The 24,561-nt window shown below is 42.7% G+C and overlaps 1 protein-coding gene across 1 annotated transcript in view; it reads right to left on the bottom strand.

The window, feature by feature from the left end:
* Positions 1-21,845, bottom strand: part of RAB31 (RAB31, member RAS oncogene family) — a 115,617-nt gene extending 93,772 nt beyond the window's left edge. Inside the window, exon 1 of the mRNA XM_039845898.1 lies at positions 21,458-21,845. Coding sequence (XP_039701832.1) covers positions 21,458-21,496 — 39 coding nt within the window. The 5' untranslated portion in view covers positions 21,497-21,845. The remainder of the gene's footprint in view (positions 1-21,457) is intronic.
* Between the last annotated feature and the right edge of the window lie 2,716 nt (positions 21,846-24,561).

Genomic DNA, 24,561 nt, shown 5'->3' with positions numbered 1-24,561 from the left:
CCATTTCTTTAAACCCATATTCTTCCCAATGTCCCTATTTGAGAAAGGCCACCCACCCATATCCAGCTATTGGGTAGGGCAGGTGGTCTGTCTGCCATCATGGTTTCCCAGTGGCCCTGGCCAGCATTACCTCATTTGAACCAGGATATGCTCACTGCCCTGTCAGGTTGCACTTGTCCTTCAGCAGCTGCATCTAGTTCCACACACAGGGCCAGTGGGGTTGCCAGGGCAGCGAGCACCATTTAAATGCTTGCAGGCTGGCTGCCTGCCAGGACCAAGTTGTTGGTAATCCTGTTTTGTTGGTTAGTGTTAGGGTAGACAAAACTCTTTTTATAACCATTCAGTAACAAGAGCTTTTAAAAGAAGCAGAAGGGGGTGAGGTATCTGTTGGAACCTTCTGACCTATTTAGAGACCCTGGCTTGGATTCCTTATGCAATGTAGTATTTCAGCCCCTCCATGCATAACCAATTAGCGTTACCTGACCTTATGTAACAGGTATAGGTTAATTTGTTCTACCCTGCCATTTTCTGCCTTCATGACAACCTATTACCAATCCAAGACTGATATGCTGTAACATCTACTGCTATCCCATAATGAGAATAATAAACACGAGCAATTCACTTTGGCCACTTTTCACATTTTTGGTGAAGAGCTGCAGGACAGGATGACATATATCTGCTCATTAGTAGTAGCACATAATTAACAGCATTATTTACCCACCCAATACCAAGCAGTATGATGAAAACATTGTTTCATAAAGAGAAACCAGTATCACCCTCTATATATTGAGTTACAGATACTATACCATTCACTCAGCCTCTACTACAACCCAAATAAATATACTTTTATATTGCAGATAATATAAATTTATAGCATTCTATATATAACATTTTACATATGTTATATAAGGCAAGTGTGTGTGTGTGAGAGAGAGAGAGAGAGAGAGAGAGAGAGAGAGAGAGAGAGAGAGAGAGAGAGAGAGAGAGAGAGAGAGAGAGAGAGAGAGGAGAGCCCAGGTATCATCTACTACAGAGGCATGACTGGGGCTAATCTTAAATTGAAACAGATGGAATCGCCAGCTACGCTGACAGAAAGACTGCTGCAGAATTAAACTGACATATGGAACTGTGCTTTTTATGGCATTTGATTGGAATTTTTATGTGCTTGACCTTGTCACAGGAGCAGAATCCATCATCTATGGAAAGTCGTAACATTGAGAGTGTCACCTTGGGACACTATTCAAAACTTATTAGCCAATCCTCTGCTAGACACATAAATCTATTGATCCATTTCTACAATTGAGATATAAAACATTTATAAGTACAAATAGGTAATAAATTTTAATAGGTATTTGAAAGAGTAAACTAGAGAATAAATTTAAGAACAAAAATAATGAGCTCTTGCCCCTCTCATCCAAAAATTATCTCAAAACACCGCCACCAAAACTTGGAAATCTTGGAAATTCACTGTAAAAGAATACTATGTTCTCAAAATGACTTAGTGTACTCTAACACAAATTGTACAACATTTTCAAAGCAAATTTATTACCATCACGATCTAAAGGCTTTGTAGAAATTGAAAGCATAACCCTCTTAAGGCTTCTATTGCCCTTGGCAAATCTATTAACAAATATTTACTGAATTAGCTTTGGAAAACTGATATATTAACACAACCAGCAAATATTTACAAAAAAAAAAAAAAATCCGAGGATGAATGCCACTATTTTGATATACTGAGTCGGCAAGGAATTTATAAATAAATGCAAATTCATATACATTGGGAAATTTCGGTTCTACTGATCAACAAATGAACAAGAGGGAACTGGGAGGGTAGGAACCACCCCACCCCTCTCAGCAACAGAGAAGGCTCCCTGGTCAAAGCTTCTGTTGTCACTGAGTGTCACCTACAAGAAGGCCCTGAGTCAGCTCTGGCCTCATCGGTCCCGGCAGGAAGAACCCACATTAAAGACCAGTAATAACAGTGGGTAGCATGCTTCTAGAGCATCAGTTACAGATTTAAGATCTAGATATTAGAATCAAAATAAAATGCTGTAATAATGGCAAAGATGTTATTTGCTTTATACATCAAGATGGTAAAGAGTAAAGAAAAATGCCCCCTTTTAAAAAGAGGACATAGATTTTGAGAGAATAAAATCATACGCAACATACCTGGGACATCGTACTGAGGTGAACGAGATAGGCTTTCGATCACTTGGCAAGTCCTTCCCTACATGGGTGGCACATGGACACAGTGATGTGATCCTAGAGCTACGCAATTCGAAGCAGCTGCCACCCCAGGGAGTCTCCGCCACCAAAACCAAGGAATGCATCCCAGTACCCCTTCTAACCTAAGAACTCTGTCATCCTATGTCCACCATCTCTTCTGCACTGGTCACCGAAGCCAGGTCTGCGGAGGGCTACGTGGCCTTCAGGCCCTGAGCCCTGCAGGTCTTCACCTTGGCACTCCCTTATTTCTCCATGGACTGGCTAGGTCCACAGAGCTGACTGGGATACAAGACCAGGTCAAGGTGCCATGCAGTCAGATTTTTCACAAGTGCCTCCTCCAAGGGGACTTCTCTGGACCTCCTTTGTACATCTCCTCTGGTCCTTTCTCACCTGCACTGCCTCTCCTTTCCACTGCTCATGACCTTCGCTTAATATGATTTATCCCTCCACTCTTGTAGATTACCTACCCAAGTTTCCTTGAACCCATTGCCACATCTTTTTCACCTGGCCCAATAACCTCACCACACCTTGAAGTTAGGGTTGGAGGTCAAAGTGGTGCATTTAAGCAAAAAAGAATTTACTGAAAAGGTACTGACATAGAAACAAAAGACTCACAATACACACAACAGAATGGTCAGAGCTGGGTAGAGGCAGGAAGTGGAGAAAAGAGATAAAAATGAATTAATCGGAGCTAAAAAGTAAGAGAGGACATACATGGACCAGGGATAATATGGCATGAAATGAGGAGTATGATTCATTTAACCCTCCCTACCTGAAGAACACTAACAGGGGGTATGGTGAGAGTCATAACTCTGGTTAACTCAAGATTTTCAGGAAATTTGGAGAGCTGCACTGGGAAAACAGACAGTGACCACAGCCAAAATCACATCAACATGTCAGACTGGCTACATAGGTCTGCTGGGCACCACGTGCCCCAGCCTGCCTGCTGCAGTCACTGCTCATCCCAGACAATGTGGGGCACCCCAGTTCCTCAAGGTCCAGCTCCTGGGCAAAGTCCACAGTGTGTGCCTTTGATTGTCAAACTAGGTCCTGTGCCCAAAACCAAGCTGCCAAAGAGGAATTTGGCATTTTTAGCTTCTACAGGAAGCCAGGATCTGTTTTCCTCCTAAATTAATGCTATAAGGAATTTCCTTAGTAATTCGCAAACTAAGACGCAAACATCTAGCACATTCCCTTCATCTAATTTTGTAATTTGTACAACTCAGACCTGGTGCTGCACCCAACCCCAGACAAAACTCAGTCTAGTTCAAGGGAGAAGCCACTCCTTCCACAGACACTTTTCAGGTTCTCTGAGAAGTGTTCTCTACAGTTGATCTGAAACTAAGCTAAGGGAGTCTTCCACCCCATGAGTTTTGAGGATTGTAGCAACAGAAGGGTTAACATTCCAACTAAAGTAAGTTCTATCAATTCAAAAAGCAGTGAACACATTTCATATGTGTGAAATTTCACCATTCACAAGCATGAATTCACATGCATGAATGGTGAAATTGAATGGCAAAATATCAGGTTCTACTTTAGAGCTAAGTAATAAGACATACAACCTCACTATGATTTCATTTCCCCACCACTTTACATAAGAGAGTTCCATAGCAAAAAAAAAAAAGTTACCATCTCAATAAATACTAGGCTGAAGGAAAAAGATTCCAACCCAAATCTTTAACTGTGGCAGGCCTGAGCTGTGGAATCATTGTAAGTGGGCATTTAAGTCAGACCCTTCCTGATTTGTCTTTCCAATCTCAAACAGACTTCGACTCCCAAATCAGAACACATGCATACAGTTTAAGTGTAATCAAAAGGAAGAACGCTTCAAAATTCCTTCAACACCTCATTTCAATGTCCAGTAGCCTAACTCCTCTAAGAGGTTAATGTGGGAAAAGCGCACATTAATGCCTGTTCTAGTTAAAGCTGAAAAGGCTGGTGGGGGCCAAGGCCGCTTTCTCCTCCTCAGCTCCTAGAAGGTGCCTGGCAGACATCTCTCAGCTCAGAACCATGGTATTCCTTCTCCCTCCAGTACTAACCTGAAATCTGCAGTGCAAAATACTATCCTGTGCTACCGAAAATACTTAAGGAGCATGTCTGTGTCCCCCGTGTGGTCACCTAGCTCTGTTTAAACACTTCCCATGACAAAGAATTCGAAGGTCATCTTCTAAATTCCTTTGGCCATTCTTGAAATGTCAGCACTGCAGCTGCCCTCATGATGGAGCCCAGATAGGCTCCATTCCACACAAGAGCGCAGTCCCAAAAGTGGGCACAACTGCCCAGGATTTTTTAAAACCAATGACTTAGGAATAGCAGCTTCCCCATCCCCATTCTGCACGAGGCATCCAACAACGAAACCTCAGAGTGGGGTGACCTTGGCCACTATCATCTTTGAGGCTTATCTTGAGCTTATTCACAATCAAGCAGCAAAGTTGACCATACCCTCTGGTTACACGCGTCACCCCGCACTGCCCCTTGACAGAAGGCGGTTGGCCTGCTGGTTTTACAGCACAGTCACTGAAGTCCACAGGCCTGGAGGTGAACACAGGTCCCGCTGCTGATGGGCTGTGGGGCCCGAGCACGTTTTTAACTTCTCGAGGCTTGCATTCCAACTGTACAATGATGACAATAAGAGTTGCCCCTCAGTGGGTTGGAGTGAGATAATGCAGGGAGATAGTCTGGCCAGTGCCCAGCATGGACAGAGTTTAACAGATACTGTTATTTACCTTCCATGTTGGTGTGAGGGACCCAAGTGCTTCACCCTGTTTTATCCCTCCTTCCTTTACCCAGCTTCGGTCCCACAGGTCCCTCGCTGCACAGCAATCCTCTCCCACAAAATAAAACATGCTCCTTTCCCTCCACATTTTTAGACACTCCTCTTAAGAAGAATTAGACCCATGACAGCAAAATTCACCTATTTTTACCAACAATAGTACAAAAAACAAAAAATTATTTTTAAATAATTTATATATATTTTAAAATAATAATTTCACTTTACCAATCTCCCTTCCCCTGCCCCCCCACCCACCCCGCTCCAAAAACTTAGTCTCTACTTTTCAATAGCTACCACTTAAAACTTCAGGGCCCTAATTTATCTAGAAGAACACCAGAAGAATTTGGTATGAGGTTCTCTCAGACTATGAGGGACTATGGGCCAGAGTCTAAGACAAATGGGGAGGCCAGCTGCAGAAAAGCTGGGAGTTGAGCCTGAGGGCACGAGGATCTGACCAACAGAGCAGGGAACGGAGGCAGGGAGCTAGCAGGCAGGCAACAGTCTATGGTCCCAAGAGCATAGTCCACACCCACCTTGGGCCAACTCCTGCAGGTTGAAGACCCAGGAAAATTAGATGAGGCTTGGGGTTCAGGTTGGAACTCCAGGCAGCAAGTACAAGTCAGAATTCTAGGCTGAGCAATTTGTCAGAATAAAGGAGGGCCTGTGCCTCTAGAATCACTGTTGATACTGAAGAATGGGGCAGCTCTTGCTATCTTCATGGAAGCAGTCTGTACCCAGTCTGACTGGCAAGCAATGCTGGACCACAGCATTACAGTGCGGGACCATCAAGCCTATGCCCTATAGTCCATACTCTCACTATGTGCAACAGAAAGCTTTCACCTGGTATGAAGAATGACTCCAGCACTGCTCATTATTTGGGGAGATGAAGAACTTAGATTCTAGAATCATTTTAAATGGGTTGTGTTACATGTTAAGCTTGATTTATCCCTAACTTTTAGACTCACAATTCCCACTGACAAAGCAATTTCTGGACTAACTCCATGGGAAGTGATCCCACTCATACTGAAAAAATAAAGTGGAAAAAATAAAGATTCACAACATGGAAAATACCCAAGAGCTGTAGATGGTGGAATCTGTAACTCATCACTCTGCTTGCTTATTTTTCTACCATCAATCCAAACACATAAGCCATTATGCTTCAAAGCCAGGTACCACCCGAGTTAAGGTTCATTTTACAACACCTCTCTTTCCTTTTAGCTACCCTCAGAATTTTTACTCATTAAAGTGTCTTCCAGTAGTGACTGAATGAATTCAATATAGACAATATTCCACATGATTATTCTCAGTAAGATGAGCATTGCCATAGTCGATCAAAACTCACTATACACTCAGCACCCAGCAAAAGTCTTGCCTGTTAATCGTGGCTCAATAAATACTTGTTGAATGAGCAAACCAGTTAACTAGTTCTGACTCGTAGGCCCAGGCATTCAAAGCACCTATACCGTTTAGCTTCTACAAGCCAATTTCTTTACATGATTTCTAAATTTGCCTAAATTTGATTAATTTAAAAATCAATAGAATTTAGGCAAAATTTGATTGATTTAAAAATCAATCAAATTTAGGCAAATTTAGAAATCATGTAAAGTCCAGAAATAGACCTATATACATGTAAGGATTTCATTTACAACAAAAAATAGCATATCGGATCAGTAAATAATAATGAATTAATCAATAAATGGTATTAATGCAACCACCAAGGCATTTGGAATTTTTTTTTAAAAGAATGAAATCCCTTCCCAGCTCTTTATACCAAAATAAATTCCACATGATCAAATAATTAATTTTTTTTTTTTAAAAAAAAGACATTATGAAAGTACTAAAGCAAAATAAAAACATAGGTAAAATTTTTTACAATATTAGAATGTGGAAGGACTTTCAAAGCAAAACACAAAACACTAAAATCACAAAGGAAAGGACTGACAAATTTGACTAAATAAGGATTTTTAAATAGTGCTATGATTTTAAAAATACAGTAAACTAAATATAATAGAAAACAACAAACTGAGGGAAAATATGTGCAACACAAGTGACAAAGGATTTGGTTTCTCAATATACAAAGAGTCCTCACAAATCAGCAAGAAAAACAACCCAATAAAAAATGTATGAATGAGGTGAATAGGTAAGTAACAGAAAAATACAGTCAATACATATATGCAAAGATGCTCACAGTCATTCATAATTGAAGATACACAATCAGAACAGTTTATCATTGTTAACTTGTACTCTTAGTGAAGATAAGTGTTTGATAATATTCAGTGTTGGTAAAGGGATGGAAAATCATATCCTCAAACACTGAGAGGAAATATAAATTGGTATAATACTTAAGGTTAATATTGCATTATCCTTATAAAAAATTTTTTAAATCATGTATCTCTGACCCAACATTTTATTTCTAGAAATTATCCTACAGATATACTTCACGTACAGACATTAAAATTATGGTACAAATATTTTTACTGCAGAATTATTTATAATAGCAAAAATTAGCAACTATCTAAACATTTATCATTAGGGCACCAATTACGTAAATCAGGATAGATTGTTGTGATAGAATGCTATGTGACTTTTAAAACAAATGAAGTAGATCAATACGTACTGACAAGGAAAGATACTAAAAGTTTATCTTTAGGTAAGAAAGACAAGAAAATAATGCTTGCATATGAACAGACCATATTTGGAAAAATACAAAAGAAATAGATGAGCGAAGGAGGAAGGTATCCTTTTATTTTTCATTTTGTACCTTTCTGTACCATTTGTATTCTTTACAAGTATGTATTATGTCTAGTCATTAAAGAACTTTAAGAAGGACTGATCTTAGCAAAGGTTTTATCATAGAAAGGTTTTCTTCATTAAAAATGGAAATGATATTCTGAATACTTAGAAGAATTGTTTTCAAACACCTTTGAACACTTTTAAAAGGCTTATTTATCTACAACTAATATGCTTCATAGTTTGATTGATTGAAACAGGTGTTCAAATACATTGCTCTTTCACATGACAGCAAACCCAGAACATTATATTATTTGTATAGCACTGGGCACCGGTGGCTGCAGCCTGCCCAGCCCCACCCGCCAAAGCCAGGCCCGCATCTCAGTCTCTGCGCCCCGGGATCAAACTGGGAGCCTCTTGTTTTAGGAACCTCTATCAAACGACACCACTTTAGTAATTACTTCAAAGTAATTATGAGAAACGGTAAAAATAATAAAGATTCTATAGTAATTATATGCTACAATTTTATGGTGTTAGATGTCAGAAGAAGAAGAAGTTACTTTTTTTTTCTTTTCTTTTTTTTTTTTTTTTAAGGATGATGCCTGGAAGGAGGAACAAGGTAGGCTTCTGGGGGCAGGGGGCTACTAATATTCTGTTTCTGGATCTGAGCATTTACATAGGTCTATTCAATTTGTGAAAATTTATTGTGTACTATATTTAAGATATATGTATTTTATTGGTATGCATATTATACTTCAATATAAAAATGTAAAGAGCATGTTACAAATTTGGTCAAATACATGAAAATAATAATGCTCTACAGTAAAATACAGTAAAATAAAAGCTGTTTCTTAGCACCTCAACCTTGCCAGAAGCCCTAGGAAAGCAGACTGAAGAAAAGGTCAAAGCTGGAGACCCTCTTAATGGAAAGAATCTATTTAAACTCCTCTAAGTCTTGAGTTTGTCAGGACATAAAATGGTTTGGGGAGGAAGAGGTAAGAGAATTTTTTGAATTATGATATGCCAAGCAGGATTCCTTGTTAGGGTTATAGATGCAAATTGTCAGCTGTTTACAAAAGAGGAAATTGAGCCCTGAAGTTAAGTGATTTGCAAGATAATCGGGTTATCATGTCTGCCTGCCCAAGACTTGTCCACTCTCACTGCGCTGTACTAGCAAGAGGCCTGTCCAGGTAACAGGCAGACCTACAAACTTTTAAAATCTAGCAGGCCCCTACAATCCAGCAGGTTGGCCTTCCTGATAGGCTGATCACAATTTGCAAACTGACATTTCCTAAACCCAAATATAGCACTTCACATGGATCCTATGAGGGAGTAAAAGAAGAAAACAACTAAAAACTAAGATACCTGCTTCCCGACACACAAGCTGGGAAATGGGAACAGCCAAAAAGCCTGGGCTCAAGGATGCTCCTCAGACACAGGCTCTGGGACTTTGAACAACACTTTTAACATTGCTAAGCTTCAGTTTCTCACACTGGCAAACAGGGACCAAATGCCTGCCACACAGGGTTGCTTAAGGATTAAATGAAACAACATATGGGCAGCACACTGTGAACTGTAAAATGCTAACAAATACCATGCATTGTTGTTTGGTAGTCATTGTCATCGTGCATAGGGCCTTCTTACTGTCACCAACATCCAACCTTACCTGATATTGCACTTTGCCTTCTTCACGTCTAATACATTCCCAGAAGTGAGAAACCATCATCTTACCCCCCAAAAAACCTGCCCAGGACCCTGATATTGTGGGAATTTGCCTCTTTTTATCCCATGGAGTTACTTCATACTTGGTTTGGATTATTAAATTATTAATATTAATACAAGAGCTTTTATGTTTTTTAAGTCCTATTCTACTGATCCAGCGAACAAGTAATTTGTGACTAACAAAAAAGTTTGTCGCACACCAAAGAGGTTATTGGGTTTTGAAGTCATACAAAGCTGGTTCTAATCTGTGAAGCACTGTTTATCAGCAGTGAGCCTTTGTGCATGTTAATCAACCTCCTGAGCTTCAGTTTCCTCATCAGTAAGACAGCAATAATAATAGAACTTGCCCTTACAAGTCCTTTAATGCCACACTATATATAAAACGCTTATTCGGCAGGGGAGATAACAGATGGCCACCAATTTTTTTCTCCCTTTAAGAGGTAGAGTTTAATTCTGCCTTTGCTTCTGGGCTGGCCTTAGTAACTTGCTTAATAAAATGTGGCAGAATAACACTCTGGAATGTGCGATATTAGGCCACAAGAAGCCTTTTAGCTTCTGTGCATGGTTCTTGGAACACTCATTCTGGAAACAACCAGCTACCATGTAACAAGGCTGACTACCCTGAGGCTCCATGCTACAAAGAAGTCCAAGCTGTGTAGAGAGGCCACATGGAGAGAGATGCCTGGTTAGTCCCATCTGATCCAGCCACCACAGCCCAGGCACCAGACCTGTGAGTCGGGAAGCCTTCAGATAGCTCCAGACCCAGCCACCATCTGACTGAACTGCAAGAGAAACCTCAAGCAAGAGCTGCCCATCTGAGCCCAGTCGATCCACAAGAACTGTGACAAAGAATAATTGTTACTTTAAGCCACTGAGTTTGCAACGGTTTGTTACACAGCAATGGATAACTGAAACACTCAGCATAGTGTCTGACACATGAGTTACAGTCAGTACATGTCAGCTGTTATACTTACGGCAATACTCATAAACTAGAGTGATTTCCAAGCTCATCTGTATGTGACATCCTTTTTAATCAAAAGCATTCTGAAGTGCTTTCTCGACTGGGAAAGAATGAAGTAAGTTTTGGCTTCCATTCCAGGACCATATGGCAATCCTTTCAACTATTACTGACGTCGCTGTGAGTAGGGGTAGGGGCAATTATGAATTATTACAATGTTTGTAAGTTTTTAATTACTGTTTTTCTTTTACTCATGGGTATTTTTTAATAAGGAAGAAGTCAAAAACATACGAAGACACAAGGAGCGCATCTGTAACTATGTCACTCGTAAGCAAGAACAAGGATGCACCCGTTTGTTCACAACACGATGGTTATAATTACAGACCAAAGCCCCGGAGGGGATGGGGGGAGCCGTTGCAAGTGAAATGTGAGGTAGCAACAACGCGATTCACATTAACAGCAGCAACATATGCAAACCAGTAGTTTATAGCAATTATAATTTTAACAACATTTTTACATTTTTATTGTACAATATTATATACTAGCTTATCTTACTAAAATTAATCTATGAGGTGGAGGTCTAGAAATAATACAACTCATTTTTTAAACAGAGGTCTTTTAAAAATTTGATATACCATATTTATTAATTGAATTGTTTTTGGAAGATCTTTAAATGATTGAGTTCATGATTCACATGCTTATACAAGTAATGCCTTTATGAGAAAAGCATTTTTTAAAAGCTTTATGGATTATTTGCTTTTTTTTGTCATACACACTTTGAGGTTACAACAGAATCTATGTATGTCTGTGGGAGTATCTGTGACAAATTTTCAAGGTTGTCTATCAGTTGTATTATGCCAGAAAAAGCAGTAAAACTATAGAGTTGAGACTTGCTGCTCTGGGACTAGCGTTCCAAGCAGACACTCAGCATCGCTCAGAACATACCTCCACGTTCCACCTGGTGGTGCCCAGGGACCAATGATCACCGGAATGCAGCCTTCTTTTCCCAGAGTCCTGCCAACACCCACACTTTATCAGGGAACAAAAGCCTCCATTAGCCATGGCTGACCTCAGTGGTTATAGTAGTGTTCCTCAGATCTTTTTAAGATTCTACAGGCTTGTTTAAGGGAAAAAGCAATCCCATGGACCCCAATGTAGACTTTAATTATTACAAAAGTTCACACAAACTATTTATGCCATTGTAAAACAAAATAAAGATAAGTGTATTAATTAAACACAAATTAAACTATAAATCCACTAACATTCAAACTGGCATTAGTCTATTATGACAGAAACAGCTCAGGGCTATTTTAGATTCTGAGGCCAGATGCTCTGTCACAATGTGCCATGTAACGGTTTAATTCCCTTACACTCCACACACAATCTGTGGGCAAAGTTTTCAGTTCTACCTTCAGAACAGCCCAAGTGGGACCCTGCTCACCGCCTAGACTGCTGCGCTCACGGTGACCTGGCCTCCCACCAGGACGGCAGCAGCAGTCCCTCACCAGCCAGCTCCCTTGCGTGCATCCCCCTGTGGCCATGGCCCACCCTCCACATAGCTGCTAGGGAGATCCTCACAAAAGATAAGTCAGATTGGGTTGCTGCTCTGCACAAAAATCTTCAATGGCTTTCCCATTGGATTCCCAGGATACGCCACAATTCCCACACTGGCCGCAAGACCCACAAAATCAGGCCCCCAAACTTTCTTCTGCTCTCTTCCCAATGGTCACTCTGCTCCAGCCACAGTGGCCTGCCTGCAGGTCTTCAAACTCCCCAAGCAAGCCCCTCTCATCCTAGCCTTGGGGTCTTCTCTGCCGCAAGGGCCCAGACAGCTCATGAACATTTTCTCTTTGTCTTTACTCAAAGGCCTTCTCAGTGAGTCCTTTCTCAAACCTCTACTTAAAGCACCACCCTCCCAACCACCTCTCCTAGGCCCCTCCCTGCTTTCTTTTTCTCATAGCACTTGTCGTCATCTGTCATATTAGGCACTTAGGTACTGTCTATTGCCTCTACTAGAATGTCAGCCCCATGAGGCTAGGGATTCTGGGTTTGTCTGTCATCTGCTGTGTGCCAAACCCTAGAACAGGTACCTGGTAAACATCTGCAGCACGTGCCACAGAATCACCTGGTATTCACATGGCCCCCATGCCTTATTTCTGTACTAACTCTGCCTCAGTTCTTGTCTCATTAATCAGATTTAATGGGCATTCAAGTTGTGACACACAATTTTGTTATAAGATGATCACCTGGAAGATCCAAGATGTACTTTCACTTATTTTTCAAGGAACAGCATTGAAATGAACAGGCACAGAAAACCTGTAGGCCCCACATAACAGACCAGCAGACCTGTAACTTTCCTAAAGTCCTTTTTGAGAAATACTAGAGAATGGTGAGAAAATAGTACTCACCACTGAAGAGGTCACACGCTACACCCCAAACAGAGGTTGCTGCCTTTCATGATGGAATAGGCAGCCCAAGCAAAGACCTGCACAAATAAAAGCACAGCACTACCAGGTAAGTCAAAGTCTATGTCCCACTGATGACACCTGTCATTTCACCACCCTAGAGTATTAACTTTCACATTCAAGGCCCTTTTATAGTCTGACCCAAGTTTACTTTCCACTTTTATTATCAGTTTATCAGTCATTTCTACTAAAAACCAAATAGATCTCTACCCATCAAATATCTCCTTGGGCCCTGCAGTAATTTTTTGTAGGTTTTAAATTATCTATATAGTGTATATGCACTTAATAAACCAACATAGAGAAGGAGAAAAAACAAGTTATTTATAAGCACAAATGAGCCCCCGCCCCACTCAGGACAACGACTTTGACATTTGAGTCTTTTCAGAATTTTTTCCTGTTCATGTATGCATCATGTAAACAGAACTACTCCTGCCCTCCCAAATATTTCCCTCTTCTGCACCCAAGTTAATTCAGCAGGCACCCATAATCCCTCCCTTGCCCCTCTACTGGCTCTCACCTTGAGAACATTTGGCAATTAAGCATCATATGACATCCTACAGAGTTGTCTGGTGTTGGTACTTAATCTTTCGCACCGAAGCCTTCTCAGACCAAGCACACTGCTGGGCTGTACACCTCAAGGACAGAGTCTCCTTCTCTATGGGAAACTGTTCTGTGAGCCTCTCACATAGCAGCCGCACATCTCTAGTCATCCCTCACAGCACAAGATCCATTAGTTATATCTTTATTTATTTTATACAGACTTATTTTGTTGTTTTTAGAACTAAAACAACAAGACTCAGAAAATGTTTGCATTACTCTCCAAAGGGTAAGCCTGGCCAAGTTTTCTGGTCTACATTGGCACTCAGCAGCGTGGAGACCACACCATGAGACTGAAGTTGCAGAAGCAAAGCCACTCCCTGGGTAAATGAGAGGTGATGCTCCATACTCAGAGGAGAGCAAGTGAAAAGCAGAGTTAGAAACATTTTCCTCTCAGAGCTAAGCCCTGGATGCCTCTTTAAAGGAGGACAGACTAGTGACTCATCAATGAGAAGTGAAGAGAATAAGAAAACAAATTGAAATGGTGGAAGAAAACGATTTTGCAGGGCAGAAAAGAACAGAGATATAAAAAAAGAAATATAGGGCAATATGGTAAGCTTGATGTTGATCATAAAATAAAAAAGCAGGTATCTGAATGTATAACAATAGACAAGGAAAGAAGAGCTCCAAGCAGGTGAGCCAGGTAAAGGGTAGGCAGGATGATTTCTTCACACCTGCAGGATGTCGAACTAAGTAGAGGAAAACAAGACATAGGCAAGTTGGTACAATTACATGTCATTATAAAGAGGACGTTAAAGACCTCATCCTGTATCCCTTGTCTTTGTGATCTCAAACCAAAATCAACATGCATCATTTCACTACTTAATCATTTCCCCTACCTCATAACTAGATTCACATTTGGATCAAGATGAACATGGATTACTTTATGATAAAAAATTACCTTTTTAGAAGTTGGTTGTGAAAAAGTTTAGAAAATATATTAGCTCCTAAAATGAAATATGTATATGAAGTAGAATATAGTACAATGCTATGAGATGTTCTTAGAAAAAAAAAAAGAGGACTTTCTTATTTTAGTTTGCCATCAGTGTAAAATAGGAAAAAAAAACTAAACACAGGAACAGTTTGCTCTTTCTCCTTGCCAGCAGAGGGCAAGTTTTGCGAGATACCCTATATGTGTCTGTGTCTCTCCCTCCCTCTCTGTCTTTCTCCCTTCCTTCCTCTCTCCCTCTCTTCCTCTCTCTGGACAAAATAAGTAATATTGGGGAGTTTAGTTATCTTTCTTTTCTAGATAAATAAATACTGTTGATACAAAGGCATCCAGTTCTCTGGTATCTTGTTCAAAAAGAAAATAGGAGGAAGATGATTTCCCCAAGGTTCTGCTTGCTCTCCTGAGGGGCCCGTGCAACCTGATAAACCATTTTCTAGGCACCTCTGCGGAACTGAAAGTGCCCTAGCTACCTTCTGGGTTAAGTCCTGAGCCAGCAAAAGCCGCCTTCATGACTTCCAGAGAAGTCAGAGCAGGTCTGAGGCATCAGGAGCAAGGAAATATATGAGAAAATGACACAACAATACAGAAGATTCCACAGTGAGAAACTCATTCAATGGCCCCAATGTTAAATCCCACTTTCCTTTTCCTTACTTCTGCTGAAAGAGTTAGGCAATTAGAATGAAAACTATGGCTCCTCAAGACATATGTGACTCTCAGCAGCTCGGAGACCGCACCATGGGATTGAAGTTGCAGAATCAAAGTCATCCCTAGAGGTGATGCTCCCATCTGGTTCCTGACAGAGGCTGAACACACACAATCACCCACCATCCTGCCAACCTGTTTCCCACCTCCTGGAGCTTCTGCAACCCTCACTTGGCTCTGTCACTTCTTTTTTTCCATATGAGCTTCTGACAAGCCATATAATTTATTTTTTCCCAGCTTCCTGCTAAAATGAAAGTTTTACAGGGTCATAGCCCTTTGTCCATTTTGTTCAAACACACCACTGCCTAGCATTTGTAGAAGCGATGAGATATGTTTTGAATGAGTGCCATAGAAGTAAATGGGAAAGAATATTTTAATATTGTACATGAGTGCATAAAAAATAAGACCATTTCACATCACCTATGTTGTCTTCTCGCCAAAATACTTAACCTGGAAGAAGCGATGAGGAAGCAGTCAGACTAATTAAGATCTTAGGACTTTCTATGAGACAAATGGCCTGGATTCCGCAAAAACATCGATATTGTGGTGGAAAAAAGGAGAGGAATTGTTTTAGATGAGAGTCCTGACAAGCAAAGGTAATACATGATCTCTAACTGGAACCTGGATTTTTAAACAGCTGTAAAAGTCATCTGGGGACAACTAGAAAATCTGAACATGGACTCTGTGCTCCATACTATTGTTATCTGTGTGAGATAATATCTATGTGAGATAACGCTATTACGGTTGTGCAGGAGAATGTCCTTTTTCCTAAACGATACATACCAAAGTATTTAGGGGCGAGGTGTCATAACGTCTGCAATTAACTTTCAGCTAGTTCAGAAAGTTTCTTATTATTTAGATACATTAGAGAGAGAAAGAAGAGAGCAAGAGTGGCAAAATGTTACCCCTACTGAATCTAGGTGAGAGGTCTACAGACATTCATTGTACTACTCTCGACTATTTTATAAGTTTGAAATATTTCAAGGTAAAGCATGGGGAGAGGGGAGTTACAAAATAAAAGCCCCCACACTGGAGAGACGGTGGGGTCAACAAGAGAGCAGTCGGCATGGAAGTGGAAGGGCTGTGCTCTTTGCCTCCTCGCACCCTCCAACCACCTCAGCCCTCCAGAAAATACCTGAGGTCCAATTCCCCACCTGCTCTCCCCGGTGCCTAGGGCCCACGCTTACCTTTCCCTTCTTGTCCTTTGAGACATGTTCAAATCCTTCCCACGCCAACAGACCTTCCCGGATTGCTCCCTTCCCAGTCTTCCCTGTATTTAATTTAAACTCCACCACCTCTCACTGCACCACGTGACACCCGAGCATCCCACTCGTAACAGCTGCAATGGATACTAGTTCCTATGCACCTGCCTGTCTTTCCTGCTCAACCAGGAGCTTCTCCACCCTAAGCAGGGGCCATAACCCCACCCTACTTTCTATCTCTGGCAAAGCTAGCACAGCAGGTACTAAAAACAGACCTTGAGCAAAACTTTCTGCTCCTCACCTGACGTCATGTCTAATAAAATGGTAGACAGTCAATATTTATCATATTCACTCTGTTACTTCTGTTGCTGTCACAGGAACACAAGCCATGCAGTTTAGCTCATTGCTAGTATGTCCAAGTGCTGAGAAAGGCAGAGCACTCTTTGGTGACAGAGATCACAGCTGTCCTGTCTACTTGTAGCCACCCACAGCTCCCGGCATGAAAGAAGCGCTCAATAAATGGTGAATGCTTGAGTGAATGAATGCCTGTCTCATTTTCAAACACATAAATTATAAAAACCAAGACGAATGAAAGTGTAGTAGCTGCATAGACATGTGAGCACTAAAATAGTTTGTTGGACACAATTAAATTTGAGGACCTTTTCTAATTCATGCACTTGAAATCTTTTTATGTCCTAGCACCTTAAAATGTAAAGTTTTCTATTTTCTAATGGCCATGGCCTTGGAGCATACCTAAAGGGTATAACACAACCCCTAAAACAGTGACACTAGGCTGGGGCAGATGCAGGGCCACAGGTCTGAGAGCTTTAGACAAAATGATGGGGAGGGACCATGAGAACTTTGAAAATGCTCCACAAATGATTCTTATATATACACCAGAGACACGCTGAGCTCTGAAATCTGAGATGTGCACTGATGCTGATCCTGAACAAAAGAAAACAAAGCAACCCTGGTGTATTCTATCACCTTGGCCTGGGTACTTCAGGTTACTATACACTGGGTACTGCTGAGAAGACAGCCCACTATATCGTTTATATTTATTCTCTACCTAGCACCACCAATGCTGACCCACACTTTCCACAAGGACTTCAATTTAATAGAGAAATCAGGTGTGGTAAAAACTGTATTAAATTGCTAGCCTCTCGCATACCCGTCACCCCCAAAAGGAATGCTAGTTTCTGGAAAGAAAAAAATAATGAGTATGTTAACAGAATCTCAGACTTGGAAAGTAAATGTGATGGCTGCCTAACCCAGTGCCCCCCTTATTATGTATCCATTCATTCCACAATGACCCAAACAAATTGAGGTAACCTTATTGAATAGTTTCAGTAACAGGGAGCTCACTATTGCTCAAAGCAATCCATTTGAGGTTCCACAGCTCTGATTAATCTGCTTTAATGTGGGCAGAAATCTGTTCCACTTTTAAGTCCTAGTTACCTCAGGAACCACAAGGTCCTTTCATGTGAAGGCACTGTATGTACGTATCTGAAGCCCCCACTGCCCAGATGTCACACCAAATCTCAGGTATTTGACTGCTCAGTGATGAATCACAATACAGATTCCAACAAAGGCCAAAAAAAGAGGCTTTGCCAAGTTCCTTACCAGAAACAGGGACACCTTCGGCTGTTGAGGAAGTGGCAGAAAACTCTAAACCGTTGTCAAGACAACCAAAGTCCAAATATAAATCTCTTTGGGATTCCATCCGGAAGCAGTTTTTAAGTGTACGCACATACACACCCAGAGGAAATAATAAAAGATCCTCTCCTCCCCCTCCTCCTTTTCTCTCCTCTTCCTCTCCCCTTGCTGTTTGCCACGTGGTAATGTGTGTTAAAAATGCATCCTGGGAAGCTTTCCACCTTTGGGGCTGGAACAGTTGCTGCCTCAATATTGTTTTTGTTAGTTTTTTAACATACTTTGCTGTTTTAAGGGAGTTGTTTTTAAGCTACATGTTTCATAATGCTAGTTAAGATATAAAGCGGCACAACTGACACTCTATTGCCAAGAACACATGGGGTCCTAGGTGTCCAGCAAGGACCCCTATCAAACACGCCCTCCTGCACGAAGCTCCCACGGATAGCCTGGCTTATCCCAGGAAAGGTCATTCACAAAAGCTTTGGGATAAACAAGAGAAAGTCCACTCGTAAGAACAATGAAAGCCAAGAAATTATAACAGGGAGCCTAAAGAAATCCAAGGCTCTGTGAGTCCTTAGTTTTTCCAAGAACACAAAGCATTCAGAGAATGCTGTCAATTCCATCTGGGAATACTCTCCAAAAGAAATAAGATCAGACATACCTAACACCAGGGCTCTGAAAGGCACAGGTACAGGTAGAGAAGGCATACCATCTGGCCCTCTCTCTCACTTCCACCTGCTGCAAATAACCCTCCTGTCAGGAACCTCCAACCCCATGGAGAGAGCAAGAGATTACAGCTGAAAGGGATAAAAGCTTACTCTGCCCATGCCCAAAACGCTGTTGCACCTTAAACGGGAAGCATGTCCCCAAGTAATCACTGAGCAATCAGGGCAAACGACCACTCACAAAAAGACTAGCCCCTCGGCCTCTCCAGTGAGACAAGAATCCAGTTAGGAAGTCCGCATTCTCCATCACCTTCTCAAGGGGGCCCAAGAGAAAGTTATTTTCAACAGAGGTTTTGGCTGCTAGGGTCTTGGTCATACGGAGACTTCAGGGAGATGTAGCAGTGGCTAAACAACAGGAAGACGAATGCTAGCTGCATACAAGACTTCACAGATCTCCCAATACGAAGAATCAAGGAGCTCCAGGCTCCTGTTAAATTTTTTAAAGGACTTTTGGACTTGGTATTGATGCCATCATCCAGCCACTGACCCAGAGTTCTCTTCTAAATCAAGAGAGCAAACTCAAGGCAGTTACAATGGTTTTGGCCTCACCCATCGACTTGCCCTATTTGGATGAGCCGCTAAGAACATAAGCTGTCACATACATCTTGCCCAGCACAGGACCAGCCACACTAGGGGACTTAACAAATATTACTCGGTGTGGATAATAAAGTCATTGGCCTTTCAAATAAGATATCTTCTGACCTGAGTAAGACTAAAATCTAGAGCCACTCTCAAAAAAAGGCGGCCACAGACGTAGTATAATATAATTGATACTTCAAAGCCTCTGCCTGCCCAGAAATATTTTCTTGCTCTGCTTTTTGGAACTGTTCTTCCCTTCCAAACTCAATCTCCTACCAACAGAGCCACTGCAAAGTACTAGCAAACAAGGGTGAGGCATTGTCTCCCAAAAGCCAGTAAGAGCGTGTTTCATTCTCAGAGATAAGAGAAAAAGAAGTAAAGGGATTTCCTCCAGCTTTCTCATCTCCCAGGCTTGCTAACTGCCACCCTGGAATCTTAGGTTAACAGGAAATGATATCACATATCTGACAGGATCATCTGGTATAATCCTCTGCCTTAAAAAGGGAAGATGTTATTGTAACCATTTTATAGATGGGGCGACTGAGATACTTGTCCCAAACTGCAAAGCTAGTGAGTGAGAAATAATGAGAAGCCAAGTTTGCTGCCTCCTGGTACAGGGCTCTTTCCACATGATCTGTTTCCTTGTAGGATATAGAGACTCATCGAATAGTGAACTTGAAAATAATTCATGTGATGGGGCAGGGCCTGTGCCAACTAAGTGGATGACAAGGAAGAAAACATTGGGAGGGGGGAAGCAAAACATTCCCCATTTCATCTATTCACAAAGCCAACCCTGACACACACAAATCATGTCACAGTTGACACTTGATTCTTTGGGACATGACATGCCTTCTAAGTCTTTGAAGACTTTCTTAGAGGCCGAAATGATTCCTCACAAGGAAAACATGGGATTCCTGGAATTGCTGCCCGGACTATGTTAAAGAGCATGGCAGACAGTGAAACCCACCCCTACAACACTGACAAAGGTCACAGAAGAAGACCAGAGCAACACCCTCTCCAGATCCCAGCTGTGGCGGAACCAGCCAGGGGGCAGGAACACTGGGGAGTTTGTGCCCTGGAATTCCAGGCCAACCAGACCATTTAGTGGAAATGAGAGTTCTGGCAAAGGACAGTGATGAGAGACAGTCAAGAACACTGTCTTGCCAAAGGTTTCAGAAGAGCCTAGATGGAACCTCAACACTCCCTTAGTCAGCTACGATTCAATCCTAACCTAGAATCATTTCCTCTTTATACGCTTCCTGTACATCCATCTTGACAGACCAGTTAGTATTTCTTTGAGACAAGTAAGAATGGTTCTACTCTTACATTGCTGTTTTTAGGAAATGGTTTTCTTGGGACCAGATTTGCCAAGGGCAGCACAACTAGGCATGGTCACTGAAGGCTGCTGAAAACTCGGCTTAAAACCAGCTCTTTCAAAAGAAGGAATTCTGGAATTTGATGTCCCCACCCCTGGAAAAAAAAAATGGCCCTTAGCAGCCCCTGTAGTCCCTGGGGCGCTTTTCGAGGGACTGCCCTGTGTCTTCTGACAGGTCTGCGGAACCCACAGCTGGGGGTGTTTGCTTTTGTCTTTGTTTCTAGGTTCTTTCACGATTCTTCAAACTCAGAAAGACTCACTTTGGGAAGGGAAGTGGTGATAGAGAAGGACTTTCTCATCCCGCCTGTATCCGGGGCCGAAAAGTTTTCTGGGCACAACAATCTATAGTACTTTCTTCGCCTTCCAGCCAAGTCATCCCCTCGCGCATTCTCACCTCTATCAAGGCTTTCTTTTTAAAATGTGAATAAACCAATTGCCCCCGGGAGGCAAAAGAGGACTCGGCGCCTTGGCCGAGTACCTTAAAGTTTCCGCCGGAAGGAAATTATCAAAAACAAAGGAGAAAGCCCCCCGCGGCCGTAGGGGCAGCAGCCGCGGCCAGGCTGCGCCGCCGCTCCCGCAGCCACCAGGGTCCCGGGCCCGGCCCGGCCTTTCCCCAGCGCGCGAAGCCCGAGCGGATCCCGGGAAACGGGCGGCCGGAGGTGGGACGAGTGGAGACAGCTCGCGAGCAGGCTCGGACCCGCACCCCAGCAGGGCTGAGACCCGGGCGGGCTCCAGGGGCGCGGAGATAAGAGGGGGCGCACGGACTCGGGTGTCCCCGGCGGAGGGCGGCGCAGGACTCACCCCGAGAAGGCACACTTTGAGCTCCCGTATCGCCATCATGTGCTCCGGGACGGTCCGGGCAGGGGCTCAGCATCCTCCGGGGCCGGGGCCGCGCCCGCGCCGAGCCAGCGTTCCCCAGTCTCCGCCTTTCCCTCCCGGCGCCCGCGGGCGGAACCGCCGCCGCTGCTATTTCTGGGCCGCCGGCCCCGTCGCGGTCGGTCACGTGGCCGCCTGCCGGCTCCTCCCGGGGCTTCGGGTCTGACCTCCTCGGCCCCTAGGAACGCCCCCAGACGCCGTCAGCCACCCCGGGGCGGCCCTGGCGGAGTGCCCCCTGCCTCAGACCCGCTCAGCAGCTGGACCTGGCTCTACAGAACCGCGTCTGGCAACTGCCCCTCCAGTTCCGCTGGCTGAAATGCCCGATGGAGCAGGACGACAGGACCCGCGGTGGAGAGACCTGGCCCCACGGCTGCCTGCGTCACTGATGATTCCACTCCTCGTCTGAAAAGTGGGTACTGCCAGCTGACGTCATCTATTTGGGAGCACTTCAGAGTCTGTGTGATTCTGTCTCATCATTAAATGACACTCTAGGTTCCCGGTAGAAATGAAGCCATGCATGAGACAGCTGTTAGGACGAGAAGGGGGTTAGCTTTGCAGCCCACCTTCTTCTGCAGTTCCTAATACTGGGGTTCAGTTTACCTCCACGTGCCTCATTCCTCTCAGCCCTGAGTTAATTTTTCTAGATGAAGTTGAAAATGGTTCTAGAAACACTATTCTGTTCCTTTCTCCAAAACCCGTGTGTCCGTGACTGAAAAAGCAGCAAGCATTCAATAGAGGTGCTGCCTTGCTCAGTATACAAAATGCTACAACTTGCCTGGACAGACACAACAGCCAGCCCCCAGAATGATAGCAGAAATATGTAACTCCTCACAGACCTTCTGCGTCCTTCCTTCACCTAGAATAAAAAGAGGCTCTGTCTGTAGATAGTCAAGGGAGACTTGAGACTTGTGAGAACTGCCCTCTTTTCTTCTCCATGCATGGTGGGTGTACCTCATCCACTCAGGGAACTTTGTTGCTGCTGTAGAACTGTCAGCCTTTTGGACATACCTGCCTGAATGCTTCATTGGCATTTCCAATTGGAAATAATACGGTTTCTTTTTAACTTCATGCCTTATCCCAAACTCAGGCCTCTCTCACCTGACTTGCGAGTTTTAATCAATGACATTTCCATTCCCCCCAGCAGACCACCCACCTTGATTATCTGGCTTTGTTCCCATAGAAGCCAGATTAAAGCCAGGAGCAATCATACAATGAGGCCTTCGAATCAAGGCCTCCAGAGAGAAAGTCCTAGAATGCTAGAGTAAAAACAGACAATTGGCAATTAAATTTCCCAGAGCAGCAGGAGCTGCCCCTTGCCAGGTACAGGCTTATGGAGGGTAACTCACATAAATCTGAACTAAATTGTTCAAAAAGTAGCCATGGACAAGGTACAGGTCCTATTCAACATGGAGATTATTGTATCAATATCTGTCCTTGGTTTAGTGTTCAAAGTAAGGACAGTCTTCTATGTGGGCAGAGTGAAGAGTCCTGCCAAGAATTACCCAGCCCTGGTCACAATACCTTACTGTCCTCAGATTTGCTGAGTAGAGAATAAGTACTACAGTTGCAGAGACATCACAATAAAGCAACTCCTTGGCCAAGGCCTTCAACAGCCTCCCCTGGCACCTGGACCATCTCTGGCAGTATGACTTGGATCTCTATGGAGAAGAGCTTCCCTTGGGCCTTTCTTCTAACTTCCCAAAAGCTGATCAAACCAGAGCAGAAGCATTTTACATTATCTACAGTATGGAATGAGTAGCAATTCATAAAATTGCAGCAGGTCACTGAGGGTAAGACCATCCCCAAATAAAAATAAGCCAATAAAATTTCTCTTCCATTTCCTTACTCTTTTTCATGAGTCTTTTCATTCTACTCTCTTCTCCACTAGCCTAAGTGTCTGGGATGCTTGCGTGAGCTCTCTTGAAGAAGTTCTTTATCCAGGCCTCCCCACTCCAAAAACAAACAAACAAACAAAGTCTGTCCTCTCCACCTCTAACCCCGTTAAAAATTACCTCCTTTGTGTCTCATTGTGATCAAGCACTCTGTTTTACAAATTATCAGTTCTAGTCTGTCAACCAGACCATCTTCATGGGTTTATACCCCCTCATCAGCCAAGTCACCCTTGGGGACTTAAAAACTGGCCTTATGAAAAACCTGGTCTGCATGGTCAACCCAAGGTGGCACTTTGGCGCTCACCAGAAAGGAGGGACGATGACTGTTATAAGACATATTTGGGAGTGACAGGTGCTGGGTAGCTCTCAACTTTTTAAAGGCATAATGTTCTCTGTGAGTACTATTATTATCCTCTATGATAACTGTAGTAAGGGCCGGTCCTGACTCCACTGGAATTTTCTGCAAATATGAAGAGGTTCCGATATAACTTAAGCAGGAATTAAAATTCAATGTTATATAACTGAGAACTTAGCAAATAAAACAATTGAACATGCAAGTTTTTCTTATGAAGACTTTGTAAAGTAAAAGGTCATTGTACTAATTCAGACTTCTGTTTTTCTGCTGTTTTAAAGTCTTCAATGGCACCATACAAGAAGAAATCCAAACTCTTCAGTATGCCTTGCCCAAAGTAGCTTCTTCTTTGCCCATCTAGTGAAAACCTGTCATCTTTTGAAGACCTACTCAAATTTCACCTCCTTAGGAAAGTCTCCCCTTAGCTTGCACATACTCTGTTCATACTTCTCTTAACATTTACTCAGTGTAAGTAATTAGCAACTAAATCCTTTTCACAAGGCAGAGTCTAAAAGTGACTAGAAATGATTCTTTTTTATATCAGTCTAGGACTTTTTTCTAACAGGATCTTTGGCCTCATATGCTTTTCAAACAAGCCTACAGTTTTGCAGGTCTCTGGGTCTGGGAGACCACAGAGTCATCTTCATGATATGGCCCCAGGATCCAGGGGCTACCCCTCTAACAGGATGACAGCCTGATACACACACCTTATTCTGGGACTTCTTCTCGGAAGGTTCTGTATGGGAATTCCTTTTAAAAGAAAAGAGTAATTCACCAACATGTAG

The sequence above is a fragment of the Pteropus medius genome, unplaced genomic scaffold (assembly GCF_902729225.1).
Source record: "Pteropus medius unplaced genomic scaffold, Ma_sr-lr_union100, whole genome shotgun sequence".
In the NCBI taxonomy this organism is placed as follows: domain Eukaryota; kingdom Metazoa; phylum Chordata; class Mammalia; order Chiroptera; family Pteropodidae; genus Pteropus; species Pteropus medius.
This window is presented reverse-complemented; position numbering and strand designations above follow the sequence as displayed.